At 48.0% G+C, this 26330-nt stretch overlaps 4 protein-coding genes across 9 annotated transcripts; 2 read left to right on the top strand and 2 right to left on the bottom strand.

The window, feature by feature from the left end:
- Window positions 1–601: 601 nt before the first annotated feature.
- On the bottom strand, window positions 602–5203 carry bcl6b (BCL6B transcription repressor). The gene is made up of 12 exons (XM_030119707.1): window positions 5066–5203; window positions 4801–4878; window positions 4420–4646; window positions 4021–4269; window positions 3787–3921; window positions 3457–3649; window positions 3124–3335; window positions 2948–3039; window positions 2707–2850; window positions 2493–2623; window positions 1588–1725; window positions 602–1496 (listed from the first exon to the last, which is right to left on the bottom strand). Exons 3-12 carry the CDS (start codon window positions 4629–4631, stop codon window positions 1356–1358), a joined length of 1647 nt encoding a protein of 548 aa, XP_029975567.1. The 5' UTR covers window positions 4632–4646; window positions 4801–4878; window positions 5066–5203; the 3' UTR covers window positions 602–1355.
- Window positions 5204–9565: 4362 nt separating this feature from the next.
- trip6 (thyroid hormone receptor interactor 6) lies at window positions 9566–16617 on the top strand. Of its 6 annotated transcripts, none has more exons than XM_030119694.1 (11): window positions 9566–9674; window positions 10153–10200; window positions 12643–12873; window positions 13513–13613; window positions 13692–13805; window positions 13889–14467; window positions 14555–14648; window positions 14740–14909; window positions 15002–15180; window positions 15287–15407; window positions 16009–16617. In XM_030119694.1, exons 3-11 carry the CDS (start codon window positions 12654–12656, stop codon window positions 16138–16140), a joined length of 1710 nt encoding a protein of 569 aa, XP_029975554.1. In that variant the 5' UTR covers window positions 9566–9674; window positions 10153–10200; window positions 12643–12653; the 3' UTR covers window positions 16141–16617. The 6 variants fall into 6 exon arrangements, with proteins under 6 accessions (XP_029975554.1, XP_029975516.1, XP_029975522.1 ...); XM_030119656.1 differs by having other exon boundaries at window positions 14552–14648; XM_030119662.1 differs by having other exon boundaries at window positions 10153–10203; window positions 12645–12873; window positions 14552–14648.
- Window positions 16618–18226: 1609 nt separating this feature from the next.
- sst5 (somatostatin 5) lies at window positions 18227–20199 on the bottom strand. The gene is made up of 4 exons (XM_030119770.1): window positions 20184–20199; window positions 19261–19439; window positions 18966–19150; window positions 18227–18579 (listed from the first exon to the last, which is right to left on the bottom strand). Exons 3-4 carry the CDS (start codon window positions 19101–19103, stop codon window positions 18355–18357), a joined length of 363 nt encoding a protein of 120 aa, XP_029975630.1. The 5' UTR covers window positions 19104–19150; window positions 19261–19439; window positions 20184–20199; the 3' UTR covers window positions 18227–18354.
- On the top strand, window positions 19102–25917 carry zpax4 (zona pellucida protein AX 4). The gene is made up of 18 exons (XM_030088416.1): window positions 19102–19153; window positions 22418–22420; window positions 22491–22580; window positions 22660–22784; window positions 22856–22996; window positions 23080–23145; window positions 23214–23384; window positions 23453–23549; window positions 23619–23824; window positions 23912–24271; window positions 24354–24474; window positions 24543–24748; window positions 24821–24938; window positions 24997–25169; window positions 25254–25345; window positions 25415–25533; window positions 25604–25759; window positions 25838–25917. The coding sequence occupies exons 1-18, from the start codon at window positions 19102–19104 to the stop codon at window positions 25876–25878; spliced, it is 2337 nt and encodes a 778-aa protein (XP_029944276.1). The 3' UTR covers window positions 25879–25917.
- The last annotated feature ends 413 nt before the right edge of the window (window positions 25918–26330 follow it).

Below are 26330 nucleotides of genomic sequence, written 5' to 3'. Positions count from 1 at the left end.
AAATGCTGTGAAGTGGAGGAGAGGATGAGAGGATGAGAGGAGGGGCGGGGACGGCTGGAAAGTCCCTGTCGAGCAGGACAATGAGGCCGGCTCGCCACAGCTCATCAGGGAGCAGGAAGAGGGGACGACAGAGGGTGAGAGAGTTCAGCAGGAGTCTGTGGCCCCTGCATCGCCGCCTCCTCCTCCTCCTCCTCCTCCTCCACCTCCTCCTCCTCCAGGAAGCGCCCGCCGCCTCACACGCGTGTTGTTGGCTGGCAGTGTCGTGCAGAGTGCGGCGACCCGGGGAGGAAACAGGTGCCCTCCGACTCATTGTTTCCACGGCAAGCCACCGAGAAAAACAAGAAAAAAAAAAAAAAAGGAGCTAAACAACATGGAGAAAAATGGCAGGACGGGTCTGACCCAACAGAAGCTGTGATTCACGGGCAGAAAAAGTTCGCTAATGAGAGGAAGGAAGTTCGAAGAGGAGAAAGGCTGAAGGAGGGAAGTGTGGCACAGAGAGCAGGTTTCATATCACAAAGAGAGTGCGATAATAGATCGATTTCTTTCACAGGATGGTCAATAAATAAAACTCCAAACGCCAAAAGTTCCAATTGACATAAAAATGATTTAATTTAAATTGTACAAAAACCACCTTTGTCCAGCAAATCAACTCATAAACATACAAATTTCATATCATTATTAGTTATTCAATTGCTTTGAGTTGTCTTACTTAAATGCAGATTCTTAAACAAAATATTATTGGAATTCGTCTTTAAATTTATTTAAAAAAAAACAACACAAAGTCCTTTGCCTGCTTGGACTGTAAAAGCAGCTCTCACAGTGTACTTTTTTTTTTCTTTTTTTTTTCTTTTTAATTTTAAGCAACACACAGGCCCCGGGCCATGAGGTTAATATACGTCTCAGTTAAATACTCATTTCAGAAGTGCTTCTTCAGTTCCCTTTAGTTTCTCTCTAAAACTCACTTCTCCTTCTCTTCTCCTCCTTTCTGACTTTCCTCATGCTTTCACTTCTGTCCGACTCGCCATCCCTTCCATATCCGTCTCCCTTCACTCCAACTCTTCACAAACCTTCAACCTTCACTTTCTTTACTCAAAATTTTTTAAATCACCTTCTTAGATTCCCACTAATAAACCTGTTCTGCCTCCAAGCTCCCAGCCGGGTCCAACAGTTAAGACTACATGTAAATATCCCTGATTTTTTTTAAAAGTTTTCTTTGACTGTGTAACCATTTAAAACTGATAAATGTATTGAAACAGAAACACTCATTCACCAAATTTCACATTTTCTGGCACCGGTGGACAGAGTCGGGGTCATCCACTGACCCGAGTGCCAGTGGCGAGTGACGCTCTTCCTCTTCAGCAGGCCTGCAGCAGCGGCTGGAAGGGCTCGCTCAGCACCTTGTAGCGGATCTTGGTGTTGGTGATGGCCCCGTGCTTCTGCCGCAGGTGCAGGCGCAGCTGGCTCTTGTGGCGGAAATGCAGGTCGCATTTCTCACACTGTGAAAGGAGAGGCCCGCAGATCAGACCGGCAGACAGTAAGAGACTTTCCGCGATGCGTGGGTTAAATTCAGAGGTGTTTTGGACTCACGGTGTACGGCTTCTCTCCGGTGTGGATGCGCATGTGGCTCTTCAGGGTCTGCAGGTGGCGGAAGCGGGTGCCGCAGGTGTGGCAGGGGTAAGGTTTCTCCCCCGTGTGAATCAAGACGTGGGCCCTGAGGTGGGCGACCTGAACGACGGAGAAACAACAGGAGATTAAACGTCTGTCTGAAAGGAATTCGAAAAAGCAAAAGGCCTGAGATGAAGGAAGACTAGAACCATGAGGATTTATATACATATTAACTGAAGCCAGGCTACAAACTTCGCACAAAATCTGTGCCGCATCTTCTGTTACGTGACTCACTGTACCACCTTGTGGTAAGAAGTGGTACAGCAGATCGGATACTGATCGAACTGTGGCTTGAAGACGAGTTTGTTAAATATGGAAGATTTCTCTCTGATATTCACACGTTTATTTCAGTTTTTTAACACAATCGTTTTCATTCGTGTAAAAATCTAAAGTGGGTTCCAAACAAAAAAAACAAATCATGGAAAGATTGTTATTTTCACATTGCTTGTCAAAAATGTGTTTTGTAACATGGTGAAAAAAAATTGTATCAATAGCAGTTTGACACAGTTAAAGTTTAGTCATCAGTTTCAGAAAAATAAAAGTGTGGGAGTAAATCTACTTGGATTTAACAATCATTATGAGGAAGAATGTGAAATGGTGTCACTCCTCTCTAAGGTTGTAAGAGACCGAGTGCTTATTTCAAACAAAATAACAACACTGAATAGGTTTTCTTAAAGTGAAGAAGTCCCACTCTGATAGCCAATGAAGTAAAGTGCAGATATGTGAGATTTTCACATTTTTTAAACCACGTTTCTTATTCCTTGATTCGTTTGTTTCACTGGATGTAACAGAAGCAGACTGTATCTGCAGTCAGGGGCGTCCCTCACCTGAACAAATCGCGCCCCGCAGGTGTCGCAGCGGTACGGCTTCTCTCCAGAGTGAATGCGGGAGTGTGTCTTCAGGTTGGCTGGCCGGTTGAACTGAGCCCCGCACACGTTGCAGCGATACGGTTTGTCACCTGCCGGGACAGAGCTCTCCATTATTTATCCGATAAATTACAGTAAAACCAAAACTCGAGCACAATTTCTTAGCGATCCTCACCTGAACAGGCAGATTTGAGTCCTTGAGGGCTGCCGGAATAGCAGTAAGGCATGAAGTACTTCTCACACTTGACCGCCTGCTGGTGGTGATGGGCGGCTTCTGGATCGGAGGGGTGCAGTTTTGGGAAAACGGTGCCGGGCGAGACTGCGTCACAAACCAATTCATCTTTCATTATTCGTTCTTAGAGCACAGGCTGAATTTACTTGAAGCTGATTGAGATAGTTTGGACTTGTTCCTATACCTGCTTCTTCTTTGTGAGAAGGATGCACAGAGGGGGGTGGCCCGAGGGGAGGGGCTCGGCCAGAACCCTCGTAGCAGGAGGCCTGCCCCTGTCTGGACAGGAGATGGAGATGCAGGAATGTAAGCAAAATCTCCAAAACCTTTCTCTTTTCCAGGTAATTCCATGTTTTCCCCTACCTATCAATCTGACCAGGCACTTCTCCAGACCACGCCTCTGTGGGAGCTTTGCTTGTTGGGCCCGTCCTGTCCGCGGTGGGGGAGGCCTGACTCTGAGCCTCCTCCACTTCCTCCACCTTCACCGTGGTGGCGGCGCACAGAGGGTTGAGGACAATGTACTTGTACTTTTTCCAGTTGCAGGCTTTTGGGTCTGGCGTTGCTTTGGTGTCACTCTGACAAAAAGACAAATATTCAGTTTGTTTCATGAGATGAAGTCATGACTGTTTCCTCCCATTGTGTTTATTATTTTAGGTTATTTTTAAGTGTTACCAGCGATCGCGTCTTGAGACGTACCATTAGGTTTTTGCTGCAGGTGTTGGACTCCGACGGGGAGTTTGGCTGGCAGCTGGAGCGGGCGGGGCTGCTGGGAGAGGGGACCGGGGTGCCGGCGAGGGGCGACTCGGGCTCTCCTTTCGGCTCCTTTGACCCGGGCTGGAAGTTCGGGAAAACCCCCGGCTTGAGAGATCCCCCGGCGACCACTGGGACCCTGCAGGAAAACACAGGAAGCGCTGCAATGAGCTCAACCTGCTGACCCACTGAGGGACGCTGACGTCTGGCAGCGTGCACGAAAGAGCGCGAAAGAATAGAAAAAGTAAGAGATCAGTTTCAGCAGCATGATCTCACCTGGCTGCGCCGTGGACGGGGAAGACTTGCCGGCTGGCTGCATTGGGCAGGTCCCCTCCTTTGGGGCCGACAGAGGCTACAGACACCCTGGAGTCCAGCTCCAAATGAGGGTGTCTCGCACTCATGTTCTCTGAGCTGAAAAACAAAAATGATTTCAAAAACACAAATGAATTACATTTTTTTTTCCTCTTTTCTTCTGAGCTTTAACAACCCACACGTATCCGAGCTCCTCACCAGTGCAGCTGCATGAAGTCCCGGCAGGCGTCGGCCACGTGGTCCATCTGCAGGTACGTGGCGACGGCCAGCACTCCGGACACGATGCTTGTGGTCAGCGGGAGGCGGGAGGTGTACATGAAGTCCAGCAGCAGGGACACGCTGGACGGGTCCAGGCTGCCGGGCAGGGACACGGTCATGGGCTTCTCCACGCTGCCTCCGCGCCCCTGCAGCAGCACGCGGTGGGAGTACAGCGAGTAGAAGAACCCGCTGCAACGCAAAGAGGGGCGCTCAGGGTCAGGGTGACTCATGCGGGCGGCCGACGTGTCGGGGAAGTTAAGGGAAGACGAGAACAATTGAAGTCTCGAGAGGAAGAAGAATTTACTGGAAACTCTTTTCCAGACCCTTCCGTGCACTGACCTGCACGCCACGAGCACGGCGCAGTGCGCCTGCAGGTGCACGCCGCCGACGACCAGGGTGGCGTCGGTCAGGATGCCGCGGTGCCGCAGCTCGTTCAGGTTCAGCAGCACGTCGCCGGAGTGGCGCGTGAACTCCTTCACGTACCCGTCGCCCGGGGTGGCGGCCCTCACCTCCGGCCTGCCGTCGGCGCGGTACCCCTCCAAACCCGCCATCCTGCACGTCTGGACCTGCAGAGGAGGCGTGGCGATCACTTCAGACACTTTGTCACTTTGATTTTGCACGATTTGCATTTATTGCTAAAGTTTCATCACTGGTGTGGTGACTATCTGAGATGAAATTCTGTGTGCAAACACAGTGTGCATGAATGTAGATTTTACCTACCTGTGTGTAACTTAAAGAATAAATATATAGGAGTGTCCCAGACACATCTGTTAGGTGAGACCAGCTCCCTACTCGTACCTGTGAGAGGAGACAAAAAAGACGTTTAACGTTTCATTGATACATCTCATAACTTTCCAGTAAAATTTGAACAAAATCAAACATTTTTTTCATTTCATTTTCACTTAAATTCGTCAAAAAAACCAACATAAATAAACAACCCGTCATGAATAAATACAGATTAAAAGACTAATAGTTGTCCACTCACCCCGACCAGCAGGGACGAGAACTAACGTGCACGCCGTGGACGTCAAACCCCCTTCGGCCCGGTGTGGCGTTTCCAGTCGGAGATGTGGAGCAGGGGCTCACACACACACACACACACACACAGCCTCTCCTGGCTCCCAGCGCCTCTGTGAGCCGAGGATGGAGGGAGGAGGATCTTTATAATATTGCGCAGGAAGCCCCCTTACAACCAGGGCTGCTCGTTTCCTCTTTCCTCAATGGCCCACGCGCTCGCTGGAAGCCACGCAGGAAAGGCCCCGGCCCGGGACTCAGCCCTCCGAGTATTTTTAGTGGCCCTATTAGTTTTTGTAAACCCCTGCAGCTCTGCTCCCAGTAATGGCAGGAAGGCATAGTGTGCCTTTGTGCCACGCTGGAAAAATATATATGCGGACCCCTGGGAAGGTGCTGTACGTGTCTGGTCGTCCAGGGGCAAGCCGCAAAACATCCCCCACCAACGCTTTCCTACCTTCAGCCCTCTCCAGGACAGAGGAAGCCGTTCGGGCGGAAGCTGGAACTCCAACTTATTGTTGAATAAGCAAGTGCCCTCGTTCAGATTTTATCTCAGCGTGGGCATGGGTTGTTTTTTTTCTCCCCCCATGCACACATTTCCTCCCACGTTTTTCATGCAAAATCTAATATTCAACTGTGCCACTGTCATTCCTGATTGGACTGTTTTAATTAAATTACGTGAATAAGGGCGCCGCGGCGTTGTCCGGAAGCTGGCGGCCTGCTGCCCGAGAGCAGAGGCGACGTGTTATGAGCGCCGAGGGGAAGGAAGCCAGGCAGAATCGATCGCTCTGGATGGGAGACACCTTCTCCTGGCGCTGAAAAACAACCTTTACCCCGCCCCGACGGGGAGAAATGCAGCCGACAGATGTGCAGGAACTTCCACACACACACACACACACACACACACACATACACATTTAATACATCCTGCAAAGCCGCTCAGAGACACGGATAAAAAAACCGCCTGTGCAGGACATCCGTCAATAATAACGCAGGAGATAAGGGAGGAGAGCTGAAGGCGGGGAGGGGGTAGCGGAGCGAGGAGGGACGGCGGCCTGGAGGTCATGAAGGACTCCAGAAAACAGGCGGAAAGTTACCTCACCGCCGCGGCAGACCTGGCCTCGGGCTGCAGAGCTAATGAAGGCACGGATAAAATGAACTGTGAACTTTCTTTCCTCCCGATCAAAGAGGACGAGATGTTGAAGAACGATGACGGAAACCTCCAAGTTCAACTCTGTGCAGATAAGAGGGGCTCGGATTAAAGCTGGGTGCACAGTTTCAAGGAAAAACACTTCCTGACTGATAACACGCTCACTCAGGGGCATATATTTTTGAATAAATTGGTGTCTGATGTTAATTAAAAAACTGGAGACGTGGACTTGAGACACGGAGTTTCTTTCAGTGAGGCAACAGTCCTAAACCACTTTACCAATGTGAGCTGTTTCAAGATTCAACTGTGGAAATAACTGCCTTACATTTGCTCAGTTACCAAGTTTGGACTTTCAGAAACTATTGTAAAAAGGAGAATAACAACAACGGATGAAAATGTGGTTTAGCGTTCACATTAATCACTGTGGTTAGAGACTGAACAAAGCAGAAGTTAATTGGGCTCATGTCGTAAACAGAATATTTCTGCCTTGATTTTGAAAAAGGCTGCAAAAATTAAGGCAATAAACCTGAATTTCAGTCTTTTCAGAGTGAATAACTTTATAAGCAAAGGAAAAGGAAGGAAAAAAAATGATTTTTTTACTCCTTTTTAAGCAAGAACTGTGCTTAAAGCATGCAATTTTTATAAATCCGAGTAAAAGGCTGAAATTTTGTTCACTGCTTATGTGAAAAATCACTGCAAAAACAAGAAGAGTATGCTTCTCAAGACTTATATAATTTTGAGATGCAATCATCAAAACGCTGATATGCCTCTTGTAAATGAAAAACACTTTTTTTTAAAGATCTAACGCGTCAAACGTGATTTCAAAATCATGCTTGAACATGAATCCTTTGAAAATTTCAATCGGAAGTAAAATGTTAGCAGGGCTTGTGGAGTGCCTGTGCGTGTCCTTGTGTTTTTATTTGTTTGGATGTAGTTGGGATCAATTGTCCGCTTTGAAAAGTAAAGGAAAAAAAAAAGAGAAAGAAAGCACGGAGGAAAACAACGATTAAGAAAACAGAGAGGGAGATGTGAGTCTCGGCTACTTCCAGGCATTGTGAGAAGAACGGATGAGGGGGGCGGCTGAGGAAAAGTGAGAACATTACTAAACGGGTTCACCAATGACCGGAAGCCATTGAGTCTGTCGGTTTGGCGAAGCCGGGCACCGCTCGCTGCCGCTTCCCGCGCCTCGGCCCATCTGTCAGCGCCCATCCACGACCTACTGGCCCCGTTTTATGACAAAAACACAACGCCGATGCTGTTCACCACCAAAATGAAGCCTCAAAATGAAGCTTCTTGCAGCTTCTTGTGTCGCGGTTTCCTGGTTGACATAACGATCCTGTTTATCTGATGATGAACGGACTGAAGACTTGCTTTGACTTCACGCCCTCCCCGACCGGTGCCAAGGCGTTGATGGCTCCTGAAACAATAACACAGATCTGCCTCTTCCTGAGTTTTCCGAGCTATCTGGACATATAAGGGCAAACAGCGCTGACAGGAGGAGCGGGAGCAGGAAGTGGGGAGATCCCAGGGAGCAGCTTCGGCTGTTTGTCCGCTGGTTGCCAGCGATGGACCGGGAGATAAAACACACACCAACGATAAAGTTATGAAACCTTCCCTTTGAAGGCGGCGGCGGCGGCGGCCCTCCGACATTGTTTCTGGGTGGAGACGGGGGGAATGAAGATGAAACGGGGTGAGGGCCGAGGGGCGGCGGACAGTTGACCCAAATCCCTTGAACCACAAAATCATAAAGCACTTGACCTCCATGTTAACCGGCGCCAGCGGGGGAACAACACGGGCTCCGGAAAAACACTCCAGCGCCGACCAAACTCTGCTGGCTTCGTGAAAAACCTCCGCTTTAATGACAAATAACAGAAGAGAACATTTTCAGATCCTGCAGATGGTAAATAAATATAAAGGCCTTGCTGACTGACAGGGATTAGTCAAATTTTAAATTTGCATCTTTTCACTGACGCAACATCAGCCGGATTTGGCTTTTTTGAGTATCTGTTTTGAATTTGTCTGTGCGTCATGTTTCCTGCAACACAAATCAGCTCAGAGTAGCACCTTTGCTCAAAGGAAACGTGGAACTGAGTGAAAGAGTCAGATAAACATGAGATGTAAATCTTAATTAGCCTCAAAGTTTGTGGACATGAATCCATTTTGGATCCTGCAGCGTATTAAACTGGACTGAAAGTTCATCAAACTTTGTTTTTAGACAGAAAAGCCAAGATCCAAACTGTGATTAGTGAAGAGAGGAAGGCTGTAAAAAGTGCTGACACAGCACGACTTTCCAGAAGCGGTCTTACCACATGAGTAATGTCTCCAAAAATCTTGTGAGGAGGGGAAATGAGGCCACATGCCTGTGGCGGGCAACACACATACCAGAATGTCACCCTGAGTGAGAGCAGGACGCTCTGTCTACACACCACTCTGTACCTTTGTGTGTCATCGTGTGTGTGTGTGTGTGTTTGAGTGTATGTTTCATCATTCTGTGTTTGTTCTGTGTCTTCATGCAATCATTTGTGTCTTTATGATAGTTTGTGTGCCTCATTGCAATGAGTTTTGCATCTTTTCATTGTTGTTTTAAGTCTCGGTGGTTACTTTGTCTTTCCTTAAGGTTGATTTTTTTATTTTATTTGCGATATTGTGGTAATGTTAACCACTTTGGTTTTTATTTTTCATCTCTGCTTCCTTTTTTTTGTTGTGGAATTGTTCTCTGTTACTTCTGTCTTCATTTGTGGGTTCAGTTGTTTGTAGTTTTCTGGCTTCTGATCTCATCTTGTGATTATGTGTTTTTGGGATCATTTTGTGTGTTGTTGTTGTTGTTTTTACATAATTGCTTTTTTTAATCTTTCAGTTTTTCCTTTATTTTGTATTGTCTCATGGCTTTGTTATTTATATTGGTTTTTGGACATTCTTACTTGATGAAAAACAGAGAAATTTAAAATATAAAAAAACAGGGAAAAATAAACAAACTCAAATGATCATAGCTTTTAACTCTCTCTCTCTCTCACACACACACTTTGCTGCTGTTGTTTCACATTTCTTTATTAATGTTTTCAGTGTCTTTGCTGCATTTTGTCCACATTGTGTAATTTGCAAGTTGTGTTATTTGGGATTAAGGGTTCATGCCTGGCGTGTTAAGTACAGTCTTTAAAGTCATGGTGTCACATGTCCGCCTTTAAAAGTTCAAACTCTGTAATCTTCTGACTGCACAGACTTTAGATGCTGTTTATACTGATTGTTGTTTATAATAATCATGTAAGATTAAGTGACTATGAGTTATGTGTCTTTTAGTACCAGAAGAACCCCCCCCCCCGCGTGCACGAGCGCGCGCGTGGCCGCGCACAGCGCTACGTCACACGGTGGGAATGCGCTGCGGAGCCGCCGCCGCCGCCGCCGCTGCTAAAAGGCCTCCAGACCCGCGACAAAAGTAGGTGAACGACGCGAAAGCAGGGGGAAAGTTGCGTCCGGGAGGCTCTCCGCGACCCCCGCCGCCCCGCACGGAGGGGTGGGCCGCCGCCGAGCGGCTCGGTTCGGGGCGCCGTGCGTCGGCTGCTGGCATTGTGTTTCCCTTCTCCTCCTCCGCTTGTGGTGAAGTTAGCCCGGGGCTGAAGCACGAGCTCCACTCGAGTTCATAACAGGCTGACGAACAAGCGAACAAGCCTGTTATTAAAGTTAATAGCTGCTAATTACCCCTCACTGTGGGTTAAAAGACGCGTTTTCTGCGAATGCGACGCACAGGACGGATTTGGATAGATGTGTTAGTTATTGGTAAGAGCGTTGATATTACTGTTCGGGAACGTTTAGTCAAAGCATTTTTCTGTTTTCTGATTGAGGCCGTTTCATTTCATATTTCTTGCCTTCTATGATGTCGTGTAAATTTTTATTTCATTATTTTTTTTTTGTAGATGTGACTGAAGGAAACAACAGAATCACTGTAACGGTACTGTAAAAAAAAGGTAGGAAACGCTCATTTCTTACTTGTGCTGATTAGATCTGCAGTAATATACTCTATCTGTGTTTTTATCCTGTTTTAGAATACATTTTGGTTTCATTTGTTCTCCTTTTGTTAATTTGTATCAAATAATCAGCGATGCATTTTGTCAAAGTTGTGAAGCTAAGCGCTTCCTGTCGGCTTCAAAGTAAAGTTTGAGTGCTTTACATCACCGATAGCAATGGGTAACATTATTATTTGAAAAAAAGTCAATTATTTATCTTAGCTTTACTTACACTGCCACACATATGTATTGGCGTAATTACAGTTTTAAGTGTATAAATTCGGATGCGTGCAGTGGGTGCATTTTATTCTGAAAATCAAAAGCATCGCCCGTCTTTTCCGGCCCGTTTCCGTTAAGTTGTCATCAAGTTTGATATCTCTCAAATTCTTTTATCTACTTTGAGTCCATCGGAGCTGATAAACAAACACACCGCCTTTATTTATTTTTTTAGTTTGTTAATCGCACCGTAAAACGTTAACAATTGGCTTTGAAAGGCGGAGTGATAAAAGTGCGGAGATTAATTTCCTGGCCCGGCTATCCTCGGATTTGAGTGTGCGCTCATCCGGATTGAGACGGGGGCTTAGATCAAGCCCACCGTGGAAGTGTCTGCCCTCACTTTCCTCCACGTGGCTCCTGTCAGTCAAGTCCACCCTGACCCTACATGGTGCTGGGGTAACCACTGCACGAGCCCAGAATAACACCACTTCAGCAAATAATAATAATAAATAATAATTTAAAAAAAAGCCCGTCTTTCAGCCTTGTATTTCTGTCTGGCTGCATCATCCTCTCATCCATCATTATAATCCTCTTACCAGCGAGGATTTATGATGGTCACACGACCCACATGCAATCAGTCTGAGTGGGCTATTCATCTCCACACTTACAGTTGTTGAAGCTTTTCTGCTGTGCTTTCACTCCAGCTGTGCATTCCCATATCGGTTCCACGGCAGCTTTTTGAGAAGAGGTTAAAGTAAGACTTTTAAGCACTTGTTTGTCCTGTTTAAAGAGTCTTAATCAAAACAAATGGTTTAAAAAAAAAAAAGCGGTGTCACACTCATTTTAATATACGGCCCAATGTCATCTTCAGTGGAGCAGACATAAAGTAGTGCCTTCATAACCATGAAATATAAACTTCAGAGTTTCTCTCACTCATGGTGGTGAGCGTATGTGATGAAAGTTTTTTTTTGCAACCTTCTGGAGCAAACTACAGTGAAATGTCCAAACAGTAATCCTACAGATGTTGCATTATGCATGTTTATTTATACAAACTCACCCTGACAGCATGGATTTGAGACTAATGTGAATTTGCTAGCTTTCATGGCAGCATCGCTGATATCTCAGCTTGGTTTGGGTTGTGTTTCGTTACTCTTAAGAAATTCTATTATATAACCTTACCAATAGGATTGTAACAGTACTGGAATGCCAGCTTGCTGTGGACGCTGTTGAGGCAGGAGATATCTCACTTCAACACGAGGAAGTTCCATGTGTCCGCCGTTTGTAGCTCCGCCGTAGACTTTCTGTCTGCGTGAAGCACAGTCATCGTCCATCGTCTAGACGTCGTTGTCCAACTCGTGGTCTGGGTGATGAAGGATGGGTTCACTCTGGATGAGTTTCCAGACACACACACACTCACACTCTCACATGACACTTACACAACACGGAGAGCTGTCATTCCCCTCGTTCTCATTTGACTCAGTCAAACATTTTTTTGACACGTCCATAAAATGATTTAAATACCTCTTCTGCTTTTCTGGGGCCTCTCGGGTGCCGGTCAGCACTCCGTCGGCCAAGCTGTGCGCCCAAGTGTTGTTATTTATCCCGCAGAGAATACATAATATATTGTTATGAGGCAGGTGTTCGCGCGCACACAGATGTATATCATTACACAAGATTTCCTGCCTTGTTTTTGTCCCGGCTTCATTTGGGAAGAAATTACACGGGTGTGTAAACACAACAAAACAATAACTATTGTGGTGGATGAGAGGCGAGGGGCGGCTGCTGATTCGCACCTGTTTGTGTGTGTTTTGTGTATGTGTGTGTGTGTGTGTGTGTGCTGGAGATCTTTTTCCAACACTGTTTTGTGTCTCGAAGCACACACAAACGCACTCGCACATGTTTCGGAGCGTGTGCGAGCCAGCTGGAAATCCCCGAGCCTTTCAGAAAAGCTGCTCTCTTCCTGCTCCTCCAGCAGAAACCCATTGTCCGGGCTGCACGGCCCCCGTTGCCATAGAAAACTACGTGTGAAGCATCAATTCGTTTCTGTTGGTTACCGAAAAAAAAAAAAAAAAATAAATAAATAACAGATTGGATTTCAGGGCAGAAATTATGGATTAACTCTGGGAGCTTGATGTGTGGTGAACCGTGGTGGCGTGAATATTGTCTGTTCTCCCCTGGACTCTCAGGATCCCGCCATGTCCGGACCCACGTGGCTGCCTCCGCGGACTCTGGACAGTCCGGAACGAGCCGTCCCCCAGATGTCCCACTCTGCAGGGGCGCCGATTTACCGAGCCCCCAACAAGAAGGGCATGTCCGACTTCAGGCCAAAATATGGTCCCTATGACCAGAACGGAGGAGGAGGAGGAGGAGGGGGGATGGCGGCGGCCAATCGGTACATGGCAACTGGGCCCACGGGTAAGGAGACCACCTGTTACACACTAGAGGCAGACACTGGCAGGGTAACTTCCTCATGGCATCATCATGAAGAAGTGTTTCCACTCAGAGGACAAAGAGGAAACACACACACACACACACACACACACACACACACACACACACACACACACACACACACACACACACACACACACACACACAGAGGACGACTGTTAGGATTAAACAGGTCAAACAAGAGGACATGATTATTATACAGGAACTGTGGGCGAGTTGTGTTCTGTTATTGTTTCAAAGGTGCAGCCAGAGGTCGAAAGACTACTTTTCACTACGGCTGCTCCTCCTGCTGAACCCTGCAGTGTAGTTTTACTGCCCTCTGAAGTCAACGAGGACACTTGAAGAAAGAGAGGGGGGAAAAAAAACAGCTTTATAATAACTTTTATATTTTTGTCTTTAAATGATAAATCTCTTAAATGGCTTCACTTGTGCCCAAAACTACAATTTAACCCTTTAAATGACAGTTTGTTTTTTCTTTTTTGATTATTCTGTCCTTGAATTGCGTTATTAGCTTTTCTGCATCATCTGTTAAGGACCGTAGAGCTATTAGAACTTTGCAGGTTGGACCTTTGAGGGATGTTTTGTTTAATATTCTTCCAACAGGGGGGCCCATCCATCATTCGTCTGGTGATCACTATTATCCTCCTCACGGTTCCAAAGAAGACCGCACCTGGAGCCCTCACATGGACAGCTACGAGCTCATGGTGGGTCCCTTTACATCCCACATTTTGGGGAAGTCGTTGGATATTATTGGATTAAGAAGAAATGTTTTCTACCTGCAGCACCGCGGGCCCGAGAAGCCTCCGAGCTACCACTCCAAAATCGACGCCGACATCGACTCGCTCACCAGTATGCTGGCGGACCTGGACAGCCAGCCGCAGGAGTCCAGCACTCAGGTAAACACACGCTCCTCTCGTGTAAGTAACGCTCCTGTGATCCCGCCGTCACTCTGCGTTCCTGTCCGCCCCCCCCCCTGCAGCTCTACGACAACGTGCCTTACAATAAGTACCTCTCAGGGGATCACTACAAGCCTGTGCATCAGAGCGCGGCGCCCCCTCAGGGTCGGCCCGCCGTGGGCTACAGCCAGTACCACCCGGCGCCGCCGTACCCCAGCGAGCACCACGCGCCGCAGTACCCCGCCCCGCACCAGCAGGACTACTACCCCAGCTCCGCCCCGAAGCCCTACCCGCAGCCCGTCCCCGCCTCCTACACCACCGCCTCCACCCCCACCGGGCCCCGGTTCAGCGTCCAGGTCAAGACGGCGCAGCCCGTCACGTACTCGCAGACGGGCAGGCAGGCGGAGCAGGCGTACACCCCGCCCCCTCCCCGCCAGCACGTGTCCCGACCCCCGTCCCAGACCCAGGCGGGCCCCCAGGGCTGGTACCCCGCGCACCCCGGCCCGCAGGCTCAGGAGATGCACTCCGACGGGGGCTACAAGGGGGGCGGCGGCGCCGGGCCCGGAGGAAGAGTCAGCCAGGTTCCGGTGTCCAAGAAAGGGATGGAGAACAGCCAGACGTCGGCGGGACCGGCACAGAGTCCCGCCTATCAGCTGAGCATGGTGGGTGGGGGGGGGTGGGGGGGGGCTGATACGTTTCCTCCATCAGTGTCAAAGTCTGAGCCCGAGACGTCTCCTTTCCTCCAGCAGGGGGCAGCAACAACCAGGCCCGAGGAGGAGCTGGACCGCCTCACCAAGAAGCTGGTGTACGACATGAATCACCCCCCCGCGGAGGAGTACTTTGGTGCGTGCTCTCCCACCGGCGCCGCTTTCATTATGAGACAGAAAAACAAAACGAGGAAAGCTTTGTAACACCTGGCCGACTGTGATCTCAGGCCGCTGCGCTCGCTGCGGCGACAACGTGGTGGGCGACGGCAGCGGCTGCATCGCCATGGAGCAGGTGTTCCACGTGGAGTGCTTCACGTGCATCACCTGCCACGCCCGCCTGCGAGGGCAGCCCTTCTACGCCCTCGACAAGAAGAGCTACTGCGAGAGCTGCTACATCGTGAGCGAGCCGTCCGCCGCCGTAAGTCCCTCCGGCCCGGAGAGCCCACCCCCGACTCACGCCGGCGTTTTTCCCCGTCTGTCCTCCGTCAGAGCACGCTGGAGCGCTGCTCCAAGTGCTCCAAGCCCATCCTGGACCGCATCCTGCGGGCCATGGGGAAGGCCTACCACCCTCGCTGTTTCACGTGCGTCGTCTGTAACTGCTGCCTGGACGGCGTGCCGTTCACCGTGGACGCCACGTCGCAGATCCACTGCATAGACGACTTCCACCGGTACGTTCAGACTGTTTCCCGGTGATGTCTCTCTCTCTCTCTCTCTCTCTGAACTGAAACCAGGGTCACTGACCGCGGTTTTCTTCATTTTGTGTGTGGCGGACAGGAAATACGCGCCGCGCTGCTCCGTGTGCGGCGAGCCCATCATGCCCGAGCCGGGGCAGGAGGAGACCGTCAGGATCGTAGCTCTGGACCGCAGCTTCCATGTCAACTGTTACATCTGTGAGGTGAGGCAGCAACCTGAGTCAGCGTCTACAACTGTAGGAAATACACAGCCGAGGCCTTGAAAACAGAACCACACTCTCAAAGCCAATGGCCCAGATTGGAGACTTTTGTTTGCCAGGTTTGTTCCACGGGCCTTATGTTTGACACTCCTTTTCCAGATGCTTTAAATCCAGACTCAAACTTTTAGAATCAGACTGAACTCTTTGAACTGAACCCTTTCAGCAAAAACATTCTCAAACTCTCAAACTGTTTATTTTTTTAACAATAAAATAGAATTTCCCCCTTTTCAAATCTATTCCTGCAAGTTTTAAGATTCAAATTGTCTTTCAGTCAATTTATATTAATATTTTTACTTTTTTTCAGAATGTTTTTAATTTTAAATTTATATGAAAATGTGGAAAAATTAGTTGTACAAATATTTCCTTTTTATATGATTTTTCTTTTTTTTGGCTATTGTCCCTTTTCCATCAAAGCCATCACCTTGACCGAGTAAAGCGACATCTTACTTGCCTTTTAACAAACGAGCAGCTTTTTTTAGCGCCTGTCGGCGGCGCCGGGGCTCGATCTGAAAAGTGACCGACGTGTCTCTTCTCTGCTCGCCAGGAGTGCGGCCTCCTGCTGTCGTCCGAAGGCGAAGGTCGGGGCTGCTACCCGCTGGACGGCCACATTCTGTGCAAGAGCTGCAGCGCCCGCCGCATCCAGGACCTCTCGGCCAAGATCTCCACGGACTGCTAGCAGATCCGCCGGGCGTCCGACCAGACCTCTACCCTGGTCAGACTCCTCCGCGATGAGCTGTGTTGGTCTTTTTTTTTTGCAGCTGCAGTTTCTCTCTGTTACACATTTGGACTGAAACTTTGTGACAGAGGCGTTTTCTCATTCAGATATTCAGTTTTTTTGTCTTTTTTTTTTTTTTTTTACACGAAGCACAGTATTAGTGGTCTAACCTGCAGGCAGCTTGGGCTCCACTTTCCACGAATGCACGGCGGTACTTTCCCCCACCAGACGTCATCTCCAATAATTCATCGCAGATGAAGGCGGCGGCTCTCACGCACGCTTACGAGAGCGGAGGGTTTCCTGCGCTGAGCCGCCTCTCAGACGAACGGCACGTTACCAAACCGGGCTGGTTGGCTCGCGGCAATAAAAAAAAACAAAACAAAACAAAACTGCGCCCGGCGGTTCTGGAACTCATGTAGCCTTTTAGCGGAGTGGAAGTTGCAGTGAAGTAGCCTCGTAGAAGAGGAGAAATGTAGACGAAAGGAATGTGTAGTTCTCTTTTTCTTTCTGATTAAACCGTAGGACTGAATCTTTCTTAAACATCTCACCTTTTTTTGCATTTTCATGTTTATTTAATCAGCATAACGCGTTTGGTTGTTTTTTTTTTTCTGTCTACGGAACGCAATCTTGCTTTTGTTTTAATTTAATATCGGCTGTTTGGTTGATACTTGACTGTCATATCAAAGATCACGGTGCAATGAAGTGGAGCTCTCCTGCCTGATGGAACGAGTCGGAGCGAATCAGGTTGAGGTTTCGTGCGTTCTGAAGGGACGAGTGAGTCGCCGCTCACGTTTCGTTTGCGGACCGGAGGTTTCAGTGTGTGAGATCGGAGTCGGTCGGAGGGCGACGGCGAGTCAGTCCCACCGACTTACGGCAGTTTTAATTGTTTACAACAAGCTTCACACTTCCTCTCGTCTGCTCTCTTGGAGCGATCATGACGGTACGAAGAGGAAATGCGAGACTGGACAGGCTTTCCGATCCGTCTGACGACGTCGTGACTGTTTGTTTTTATAAAGGTTTTGAATGTTTCAAGCCAGACGCGCCGCAGATTGTACCTTTCTGAGGTGATGTTTCTGAGTTTTTAGGGTTTATTCTTTCTCCAGTTTGAGCAGAAGTCGACACACTCCGAGACTTTGTTTAATCCTCCGTCTTTCCGTCCATGTTGTGTTTGACTTTAAAGGGCTCGAAATCTGAAAGCCTTACCTCAAGGATGTCACCCGGTTTCATCAGGATCTTGTTCTGTGAATTTTTTTCCTCTCGTCTCGTGACTTGAGTTTGATCACAATCAGACGTTTCACACCTGTGTTTTTCCAGCCGTGGTTGATTTATCTCTCGGTGTGTATTTACTGCGTCAGCGTCGATCGCGTTCACTGACTCACGCCGGCCGTCTTGCGTCACCCGCTCCTCGTCCGAACCTGTTCAGTCTGAGATACTGTGAGTCGAAGCCTGGAGACTGAAGTCGTCCGCAGCACTGCATTCTCTTTCTTTTTTTTTTTGTTTTTTGTATTGAATCAACATGTTACTGAAGCAGAGGTCAAGGCGGCGGATATTTCTGCAGGCTGTACGAACATAACTGATTATTAAAATCTCCGAAAGTTTACTTATGGGTGTGTTTCTTTTTTTTTTTAATGTCTTCAAGCTTTAAAACGCTGGAATTTAACTCTTTTTTTTTTCTTTTTTGGCCACATATTGTCTAATTTCCTTTAAATTGGGCTGGACTGGATAATTTTTTATCCTTCAGTTCTGAGTCTCACAGTTGCCACAATACCGACTATATCAGGCTGATTCTGAAGAAAGATGAGTTTCACAGCAACGAATGGAGAAACGTTCACACCACAGGTAGTTTAGAGAGACTTATTAACCTCACAGGTTCCAAAACCAAAGCGACGTCCATTGACAGAGTTCAATAAATGTCTTTTTTTAAAATTAATTTCCACATTTTGCAAGGTCCTCCTGTGATTTTGTAGATTTTTCTGGAGGAAGCTGTAAATGTAGTAATCAGCCTTTTTGGCTCCACAGAACAGATAAAAAAAAAAAGCAGCTGGTGTCTGACAAACCTATAAATCACAACATTTTATTTTGACATTCTTAAATATATACAGGCTCACTGGAGCAAACATTGAATAATTTATGTATATAAAAAGCAGACGGTCTGGTGTGGACAGGGCGGCCGTGTCAGCATGAAGTGAAGGTCTTCCAGAAGAAGTTGCGGCAGCCGGCTTTGCGCTCCCTCTGGGAGAGGGGGAGATGCCTCCTCCTCACCTCCTCCCTGCCTCCCGCCGCCGCCGCCGCCGCCGCCGCCGCCGCCTCCTCCTCCTCCTCCAGCTCGCGGAGCAGCTCCTCGCCTCTCGCAGCCGCCCGGTCCGACATGTAGTTCAGCAGCAGCAGGCGGCTGACGTCCTGCGGATGAATGGAAACGGCACATCAGGGAGGACGCCCGGTGCTCAAAGTGCGGGGCGCGACACCGCCGACGGTCTGGCGGAGGCAGAAATCTTAGGTCCGAGGCGATGCAGTTTTGTTTTACAGTTTTGGGAAACGGATTTTATTTCTAAATCTTACATAAAGGAGGAAAACAGTCGCAGACCTCCTGATCAAAAGCTTCTAACTAGAACAAGAACATGGATGCTTTTAATTGCCGGCGGGGCTCGGCAGCTGGGAACAGTTTGGCGAGCTGGGTGGGGGTTGCTGTGTGATTCACGCTCTTCCCGTCCCACAGCGCTGCTTCAAAGCAAGCTTTTTTTGTTTTGTTTTGTAAGTGAATGTTGGATAAAAAAGAAGTGACTGACCTTGTCGCCGGCGAGCTCTTCCCTCAGCGCCTCCGTCAGCATGTCGTCGCCGCCGCCGCGCGGCGCGCCGTCGACCCGGTCCAGCACCACGGACCAGCACAAGCCCAGCAGAAGCACCTGCAGCTGAGAGCCCAGCATGTCTTCCTCCGTCCGCGAGTCGCCGCCGGCCCACCCCTGCTCGCCGTCTGGTGCGTACGAAAGTCCCGGGAAAAAAAACGACAAACTCCAACCAATCAGGGCGGAGGTTAGCGCAGGGAGCTGGATGTTATCACTGGTGTGTTAGGCTCATAAATACTCCTCTTCCTCTCCAGGTCCTCCTCATCCTCGTGCCTGCAGCGGGACGTGATTGGTGGAGAGGGCGGGAACGCGAGGATGTGAGCAGACGCGTCACCGGACAGGATAAGGTCATCAGCCCAAACGACTGAAAGCCGGAAAACCTCCGAGAACCGACTTCTTTTTTGGGTTTCATTAACACTGATGGAGCAATAAAAAAAAAGAAAGGAAAAAAAGAAAGAAAGCCACAACAAAGTCAAACTTAATGGTAGCAGATGACTTAACTCCTGTCAGGCTGAGCGGAGCGCCGCGGCCCCGGAGCGCCGCATGAGGGGAGCACGCTGCGCGCCGCTGCTAATGACACAATGTGACTCAAATGTTAATGAGCGGCCCACCACTCCCCCCCCCCCCACCCTTCACACCGTCACTTTGAGTCACCGGGAAGGCGAGCGCGACGAGGATAAACATCCAAATGTCAACCAGCAACAACACTTGATGGAAGTGCTTTTTGTTTTTTTTTTGTTTTTTTGCATAAATGACACCGATGCCGGTCCGTTGAAGAGGGACAAACTGAATGTTCTGTTTTCGAGTGTTTGCGTGGCATTTTGCGTTAATAGCAGAGGTTGGACTGTCTTCGCACACTGATCCATCGCAGGGCAGACAGAATGGTTCTCAAGAGAAAACAAACAAAAACACATGCTCGACTTTCCACTTGTTGCGCCTAAAACTCATAAAAACTGTAAACTTAACCACTTAAAGTTAATATAAACTCACAGTGACACCAGTTATCCTCAAAGGTTTCCGAGCCTGAAAACTCACTGTGAATCAAGGCTGCTGACCGCCGCGCACACTTCATGCTGTTTGTCATTTTCACCTTTGAACAAGCAGAATGAAGTCCGGACTAAACACGAAGAGAACAAAGAGAATGGTGCAGCAGTTCGTTACCTTCAGAGCTGTCGTCACGGCTGTTCCAGCCGCTGCTCGTCTTGTTGGGTTTAATACAGAACAAGTGACTCATCCGTCATGTGAGTCTTCGTTTCGTGTGTTTTTTTTATGCTGACAGCTGTTGTTTTACTCTTATGTCTTTAAGTTTCATGAACTAAATGCAACAGAAGCAGATTTTTAACGTGAGTAGGGTTTATTTTAGGGAGATGGTTGGGTGGAGGACTTTCTGCCAACATGATTATGAACATATGAAGACTTACGTTTGTAACAAAAGCAACACTGCTCACCGAAAGTTAAGAGTATTTGCCTTACAAGGGGAAATAATTAAAAGTGGAAATGTTTCCCTGAGCATCAATTTCAGTTTGACAGGCGTCTCCTGTTGTTCTCAAGCCTGGTCCATCTCGAAGCTGTCATCGTAAAAGGAGAAATAAAATAAAAACATTATTCTGTGCTAAAACACTGAATAATGAACAATGTATAAATTTTCTGTCTCGCTCCTTAAATAGACGGTGACCTTTCCCGTGGCTGTGTTTTCCCCTGTCCTCTCCACAGGACGCTCGCTGATGAGCCCCGTTACTCAGTCTTTAATCACCGCTTGATTTGACTCAAAGGAACATTTCCTAACTGGAGGAAGACGCGCTGGACGCAGGCGTCCAGCTGTGCGGCGCTGGACGAAAAGGGAGAGGTCCGCCACGGCCGCGATCACGCAAATCCCACCTCCGCAGCCTCCGTACCCGCTGCTCCGCGGTGTTAAATTATGTCAAGGTGTCGGGATGAATGAGCGTCTTCATCTGTAGCTTAATCAGCCATGAAGCTCCTGCTGCTGGTTCGTGGACATCTCTATAGGAGGATTCCTGCAGCAAGGCGGCCGCAGCCACAACAAACGTCAGGATCATGAGAAGACACATGATCACTGAGTCGATTCGTTTTCAAGTTTATATTTATACAGCATCTTTCAGGTATACTGGGGTTCAAACACAGCCCGTGACCTTTGACCCTATGCTGGATAAGAGAAATATAGAAGATGGTGGTGTTATATAGAAGATGTTTACTGCATAAATAAATAAACTGGACAGTTTGCAAATGTGTTTTCTTGCTTTTATGAGTTATTTGGTTCCCAGTTTGGACTGAGGAATTGATTATTTGATTTCTTACATTTCAGAGACAAGCATCTCCATATTAAAAGGCTCAAATGATTTTATAAGATAGTCATCTATAATGAAAAGGGGGTCACGTGGTTAATGCAGAGTACACTATATAACCTAGAAAGTGATCTCAAAGCAGTCTGAACATGAGAACGTGATGATTTGAACTGTTTCTATGTGGATAAAATTAACATTTTCTAGTCTGTTTCACTTTCTGAGGTATTTATCTACAAATATGAATCTTACAGTGCACAGCAGTGTAGCTGATCACATACTTATAAAACTGATAAAATCTTTAAAATAGACTGAAGCAGGTTTTTTTCTTTTCTGTTTCTGGATCGATTGCTGGATCACTCCTCAATCTCTGTGGTGCTTTTTGTCTTCCTCTCAGTATCATGCACCCCAAAGCAAAATATTAATTGTTAAAATGTTTGGTTAATTTCTTACATTGTGTCATTTTTACATCAGTTTTTACTGTGACCAATCTTCAGTGTACTGGTATTTCACTCCCAGCTCCGACCACTAGAGGTCACTGTAACACTATGATTTAATGCAACATTTCTTGATAGTTCTCTATATTTATGTGTCAGTGAAATCTGTTCACTTGCATTTGTCTTCAACCAACACAGGGTGAAAGATCACCACGTGTTTTGGATAATGAGCCCATCCTTTCCTCCTCAGGCCAGGTCCTGATTGTCCAATCAGACTTCACCCTCTCAGGTGAAGCTTATTACCAATCCAGCTCCTTCAATCAACTGCAGGAGTTAAAAAGCGACCCGGCTGAGGCAGCAGACATGGATCTTTGAGTAGGAAGAGCTGCTGGAGACCACAGAACGCTGTTAGTCTGGTCAGGAGAGGGCAAACAGCTGACTCACACACAGGTGTAGTTTACTAGCAGCCGGGCTAGTTTTAGACACTGCCGTCACATCAGGGGCTATGGCTTTAAGGTGTAGCCTTGGGTGAGTTTTAAAATAACAAATTTTAAGTGTTTTGCACCTTCATTGTGCTGAAATATAAACTAATCCCTGTGTTGCAGTGTGGCCTTGCTCCTGACTGTGTGGTCGGCTGTGGCGTGTGACCTCATTCCAGATGGTAAACAAACGCTCATTTAGGCACTGCACTAGTCGTTTCCTGATGTTTAAAGCCTGCTTTTTGCCTGCAGGAGCTCTTCACATGGAGTGTCATGATCGTTACTTCATGATAGCTGTGGCACTCTCCTTCACTGGGGAAGATCCTCGCTTTGAGGCCGTGGGTGAGTCCTGCCGGAACCAGGACCTCCAGCAACTCAAACCTGTGCAAAGTGTTGAACCTACAGCTGTATCCTCTTGCAGACAGAGTGGGTGTACATCCCATCACCAAGCAGAATGAAGCCAAGTGTGGCTACTGTGTCACCGTCCTGCCCCTGCTGGGCCATGTGGAGCTCCGTGGTTCCTACTTCAGCTGCCACACCGACAGAGTACGGCCCATCGCACAGACCGGTGTTTAGAACCTGATCCCTGCACACTTTAATATATTCTCTTGTTCTAGGATGACGGAGACTTCACTTTCAGCTTTAACTTGATCACCAGCCGTGACGGGAAAGAGGTTGTCTATCCACTGAACAAGACTTGTTCTCCAACCCTGCCATGGTCTCCCAGGGAGGTCACCTGTGCAATCAACTACATGGAAGTATGTCTGTTTTTGTCGTACTATTTTATTAGTGTGGCGTCAGATGTTCGTCAGATGTCAGAGTTCCTGGGTTTTGTTCATAGGTGCTGCTGCAGAGCGAGTCCAGCTGCAGCGTGGGGATGAAGACGGATCAAACTGCTGTTGCCCCAGTAGGTGTCGGCACTTCAGACTTCAACCTTCTATAAAACACCGTTGACATGAGTGCTTGTCTTCCCAGACGCCCGGCGCTGTGACCTCAGACTGGCAGGTGACGTTTGAGAGGGAACAGGAACAGATGCCAGCCATGAACCTCTCTGAAGCCCGCAGGCAGGGCTACATGTTTGACCTGACGGACGGACTCATTGTGTTTCGTACGTCGTACGGCCAGCCGGACTCCTTCATGACCGAGGTATGGTCGTAGGTATCTGTGGAAAGAGTTGGTGCGAAGGAGGGTTTAAATTTGATCTCTTTGTTCAGGTCAATGGCATTCCGGTTGAAAAGGTTCAAGCGACTCTGTTCTCCAAACAAGGCTGGCTCGTCCTCATGGTGGAAGTGGTGGCTGCTTGCTCGATGTGTCAGTATCTGCTCCTTCGTTTCTTTCCCTAATCATGAGCAGATTTAATAACTGTTGTGCTTGAAACAGATTCGGGATCGTATGACGATGGGCACATGCTGTGGAAGACTCCCGAGGTGCTCTACTCTGGTCTGTCCAGCGACCGGCTCCGTGCAGGACTCAATGGAGAGCTTGTGGACCAGTCGATCACGGAGAAAGAAGGGTACCTCGTCAAGACGGAAGATGGCACAGTCGAAATCAGCATCCGTTATGACGCTGCAGGAGGATACAGGAAGGTGGGGGAGTCTAGTAGCTTCAACCCCTTGCTCCCCGATATCTCATTCAGACTGAATTGCCTCCCATCTCCCAAAATGTGTTCTCAGAGCTTCGTGGCTGGCAACCTCTACGAGTTTTACCTCTTCCACTTCTTCCTGGAGCAAGTCCTGCTGGATGAGGACGACGTGAAGACGGTGGTGCGGTTCCACCGGGCGCTCATCACCCCTCTGCTGCACTGCCCAATCTACGTCCAAAACCAAACGGTCCTTGAGGAGCAGCTATTCACGGTCTACCTTGGAGAGGTCCCAGAGGATGTGACGCTGACCGGGCTCCAGCTGAATGGGTATCAATGTGACGTACTGTGTTCAAACACGAGCACCTACAACGTGACTGAAGTGGTTCACGCCAACAACACCCGTGGATACACCCTGAAGGTTCCGTTCAGTAATCCTTTTGTCATAAAGCAGGTATGAATCCTTGAATTCATATTTAGTGGCAGAATTTCATCCGTCTCTGCTTGCCTGAGGTAAACCTCGTGTTCTTTCTCAGTTCTTCTCTGAAGACTCGGTTCTTCAGTACCGGCTGGACATCAACTACACTCTGTCTGTGGAGCCTCAGAATGAAGTGTACTTCCATATGGCCTCCATTGTGGCGGTGTTTACAGGAGTCTGTAAGTAGCACTGTTGGTCTATGGAGGTTTTTATGAACTGCAGAATAACTCTCTACTGCATTTGACAGCTCCACCGGTCTTTGAAGCCGTCTGCCTGGACTCTGGGATTAGCTTCAAGCTGGATCACAAACCCTTCGACTACCTGTGGGACGTTACCATCGGCTCCGAGCTGCTGACTTCGGAGATGGCGGACCGTCACGGCTACATCATGACCAATGACAGCCAGACTCTGCAGCTGGAAGTGCCGCTCTTCACTCCAGGATATACATACGCGGTAAAACCGGCACAGCTTGACCCAGACACGGCTCAGAAAACGCGATGCCTGATCAGATAATTCCCCTCGCAGGACATCAGTCTGAAGGGGTTTGTCGGCACTTTTGAGATCCTCGTGCAGGATGGAGAAACATCGGCTGTGCAGACTTCGACCGTCAAGAAGTGCTCGTTCACCTCCAGCGAACTCATCGGTGAGACGTTTAATTCAGCAGTTTGGGTTTCAGGGATGCTAAATGAATTTCCCTGCAGTGTGTTCGACTGATGGGAGGATGACCGTGGTGGCAGACGTGTCTCTGGCCATCCCAAAAGAAGGAAAGCCTGCAAGCACCACCCTGGCCGACAAATACTGCGGGCCTAAAGACGCAGATGAATCCAGGGCTCTCTTCATGTTTCCTCTGAGCTCATGTGGGACCATCGTCAAGGTGTGCAGAACACAACAGGCTTTGGACTGAATATTTCACCACCTGATTAGACATTGACTGGTCTCATTGTACCGTTTCCTCCAGATCGGGAAGAAAAACGTAACTTACCAGAACGAGATCTTCTACAAGAACTACTATAATGTCGACAGGCTGGGTTCTGCTAATGATACTGAAAGGTATTGGAGCTTCAGACTGCACCTGTTAATGTGCTCACTGGCTGGGTCTTACTCATCCTTCTCTCGTAGGGTGATCGTGCAGTGCACGTATCCTCTAGCTAGTCTTCATCTCCTCTTCTCCAGACTCAAATTTGAGTCTGATGCAGTTGGGACTGGCAGAATCATTCACACAAAGCAAGCCACAGCAGGTACATGAACTTTCAATGCTTCAATTTTTCTCCTGAAATGTCAGTGTTAACTTTGAACTTGACCTTCCAGGTCTGAAAGGTCCTGCCATCAAGCCCACTGTCGCACCTGAAACCACACCTGCCACCAAGAGACCGCCAGCCAAACCTGTGGCCTTCCTGCCTCCTGTCCACCGGCCTGGACGCTACTTTTCCAGGTTTTATAACCTTGCCAACCGCATGACTAAAGGTAATGGATTCAGTCTTCAGAAGTTTGAGATGTTAAAAAAAAAAAACTCTTGGCTCATTTTGTCTCTTCTCTTCACAGGAACTAATTCATCAATGAAAATGTATGCAGTCCAAGTTTGACGAGTTTTTAAAGCTTCCTAAACTTGAATAAATCTTTTCTAAATATTCTGTGTACAGACTTGAAATTTTTCTCACTTTAGAGCGACACTTGATGGTGGGTTGATGAATTGCATTTCAATATTAGGTCATCAATTAGTGTTGGCCTGCACATTTTAGGCCAGTGAAGCTTTTTCTAGCTGCAGCTGTAATCCCTAATGGTGTCCAACACCTGGTCAGTGCTGGACGTGTTAATGGAAAAAGAATTGACAATCAACGGCAACTTATTTGAGTTAAACTGAAGGTAATTACATCTTGGTCCTCCATTATGCCAACTTTCATGTGGCCTCCGAACAAAACGGTTTCCAAACTCTACTTTAACGGTGCACCACTTGACAAACCTGTAAGGAAGAACTACAGTGACCTTTATCTTGTGAAAAGCAGGGTTAACTGGATGACACCTATTCAAGCTTTAC

The sequence above is a fragment of the Salarias fasciatus genome, chromosome 3, assembly GCF_902148845.1.
Source record: "Salarias fasciatus chromosome 3, fSalaFa1.1, whole genome shotgun sequence".
NCBI lineage: Eukaryota > Metazoa > Chordata > Actinopteri > Blenniiformes > Blenniidae > Salarias > Salarias fasciatus.
The sequence above is the reverse complement of the archived record's forward strand: the minus strand, read 5'-3'. Positions and strand labels throughout refer to the sequence as shown.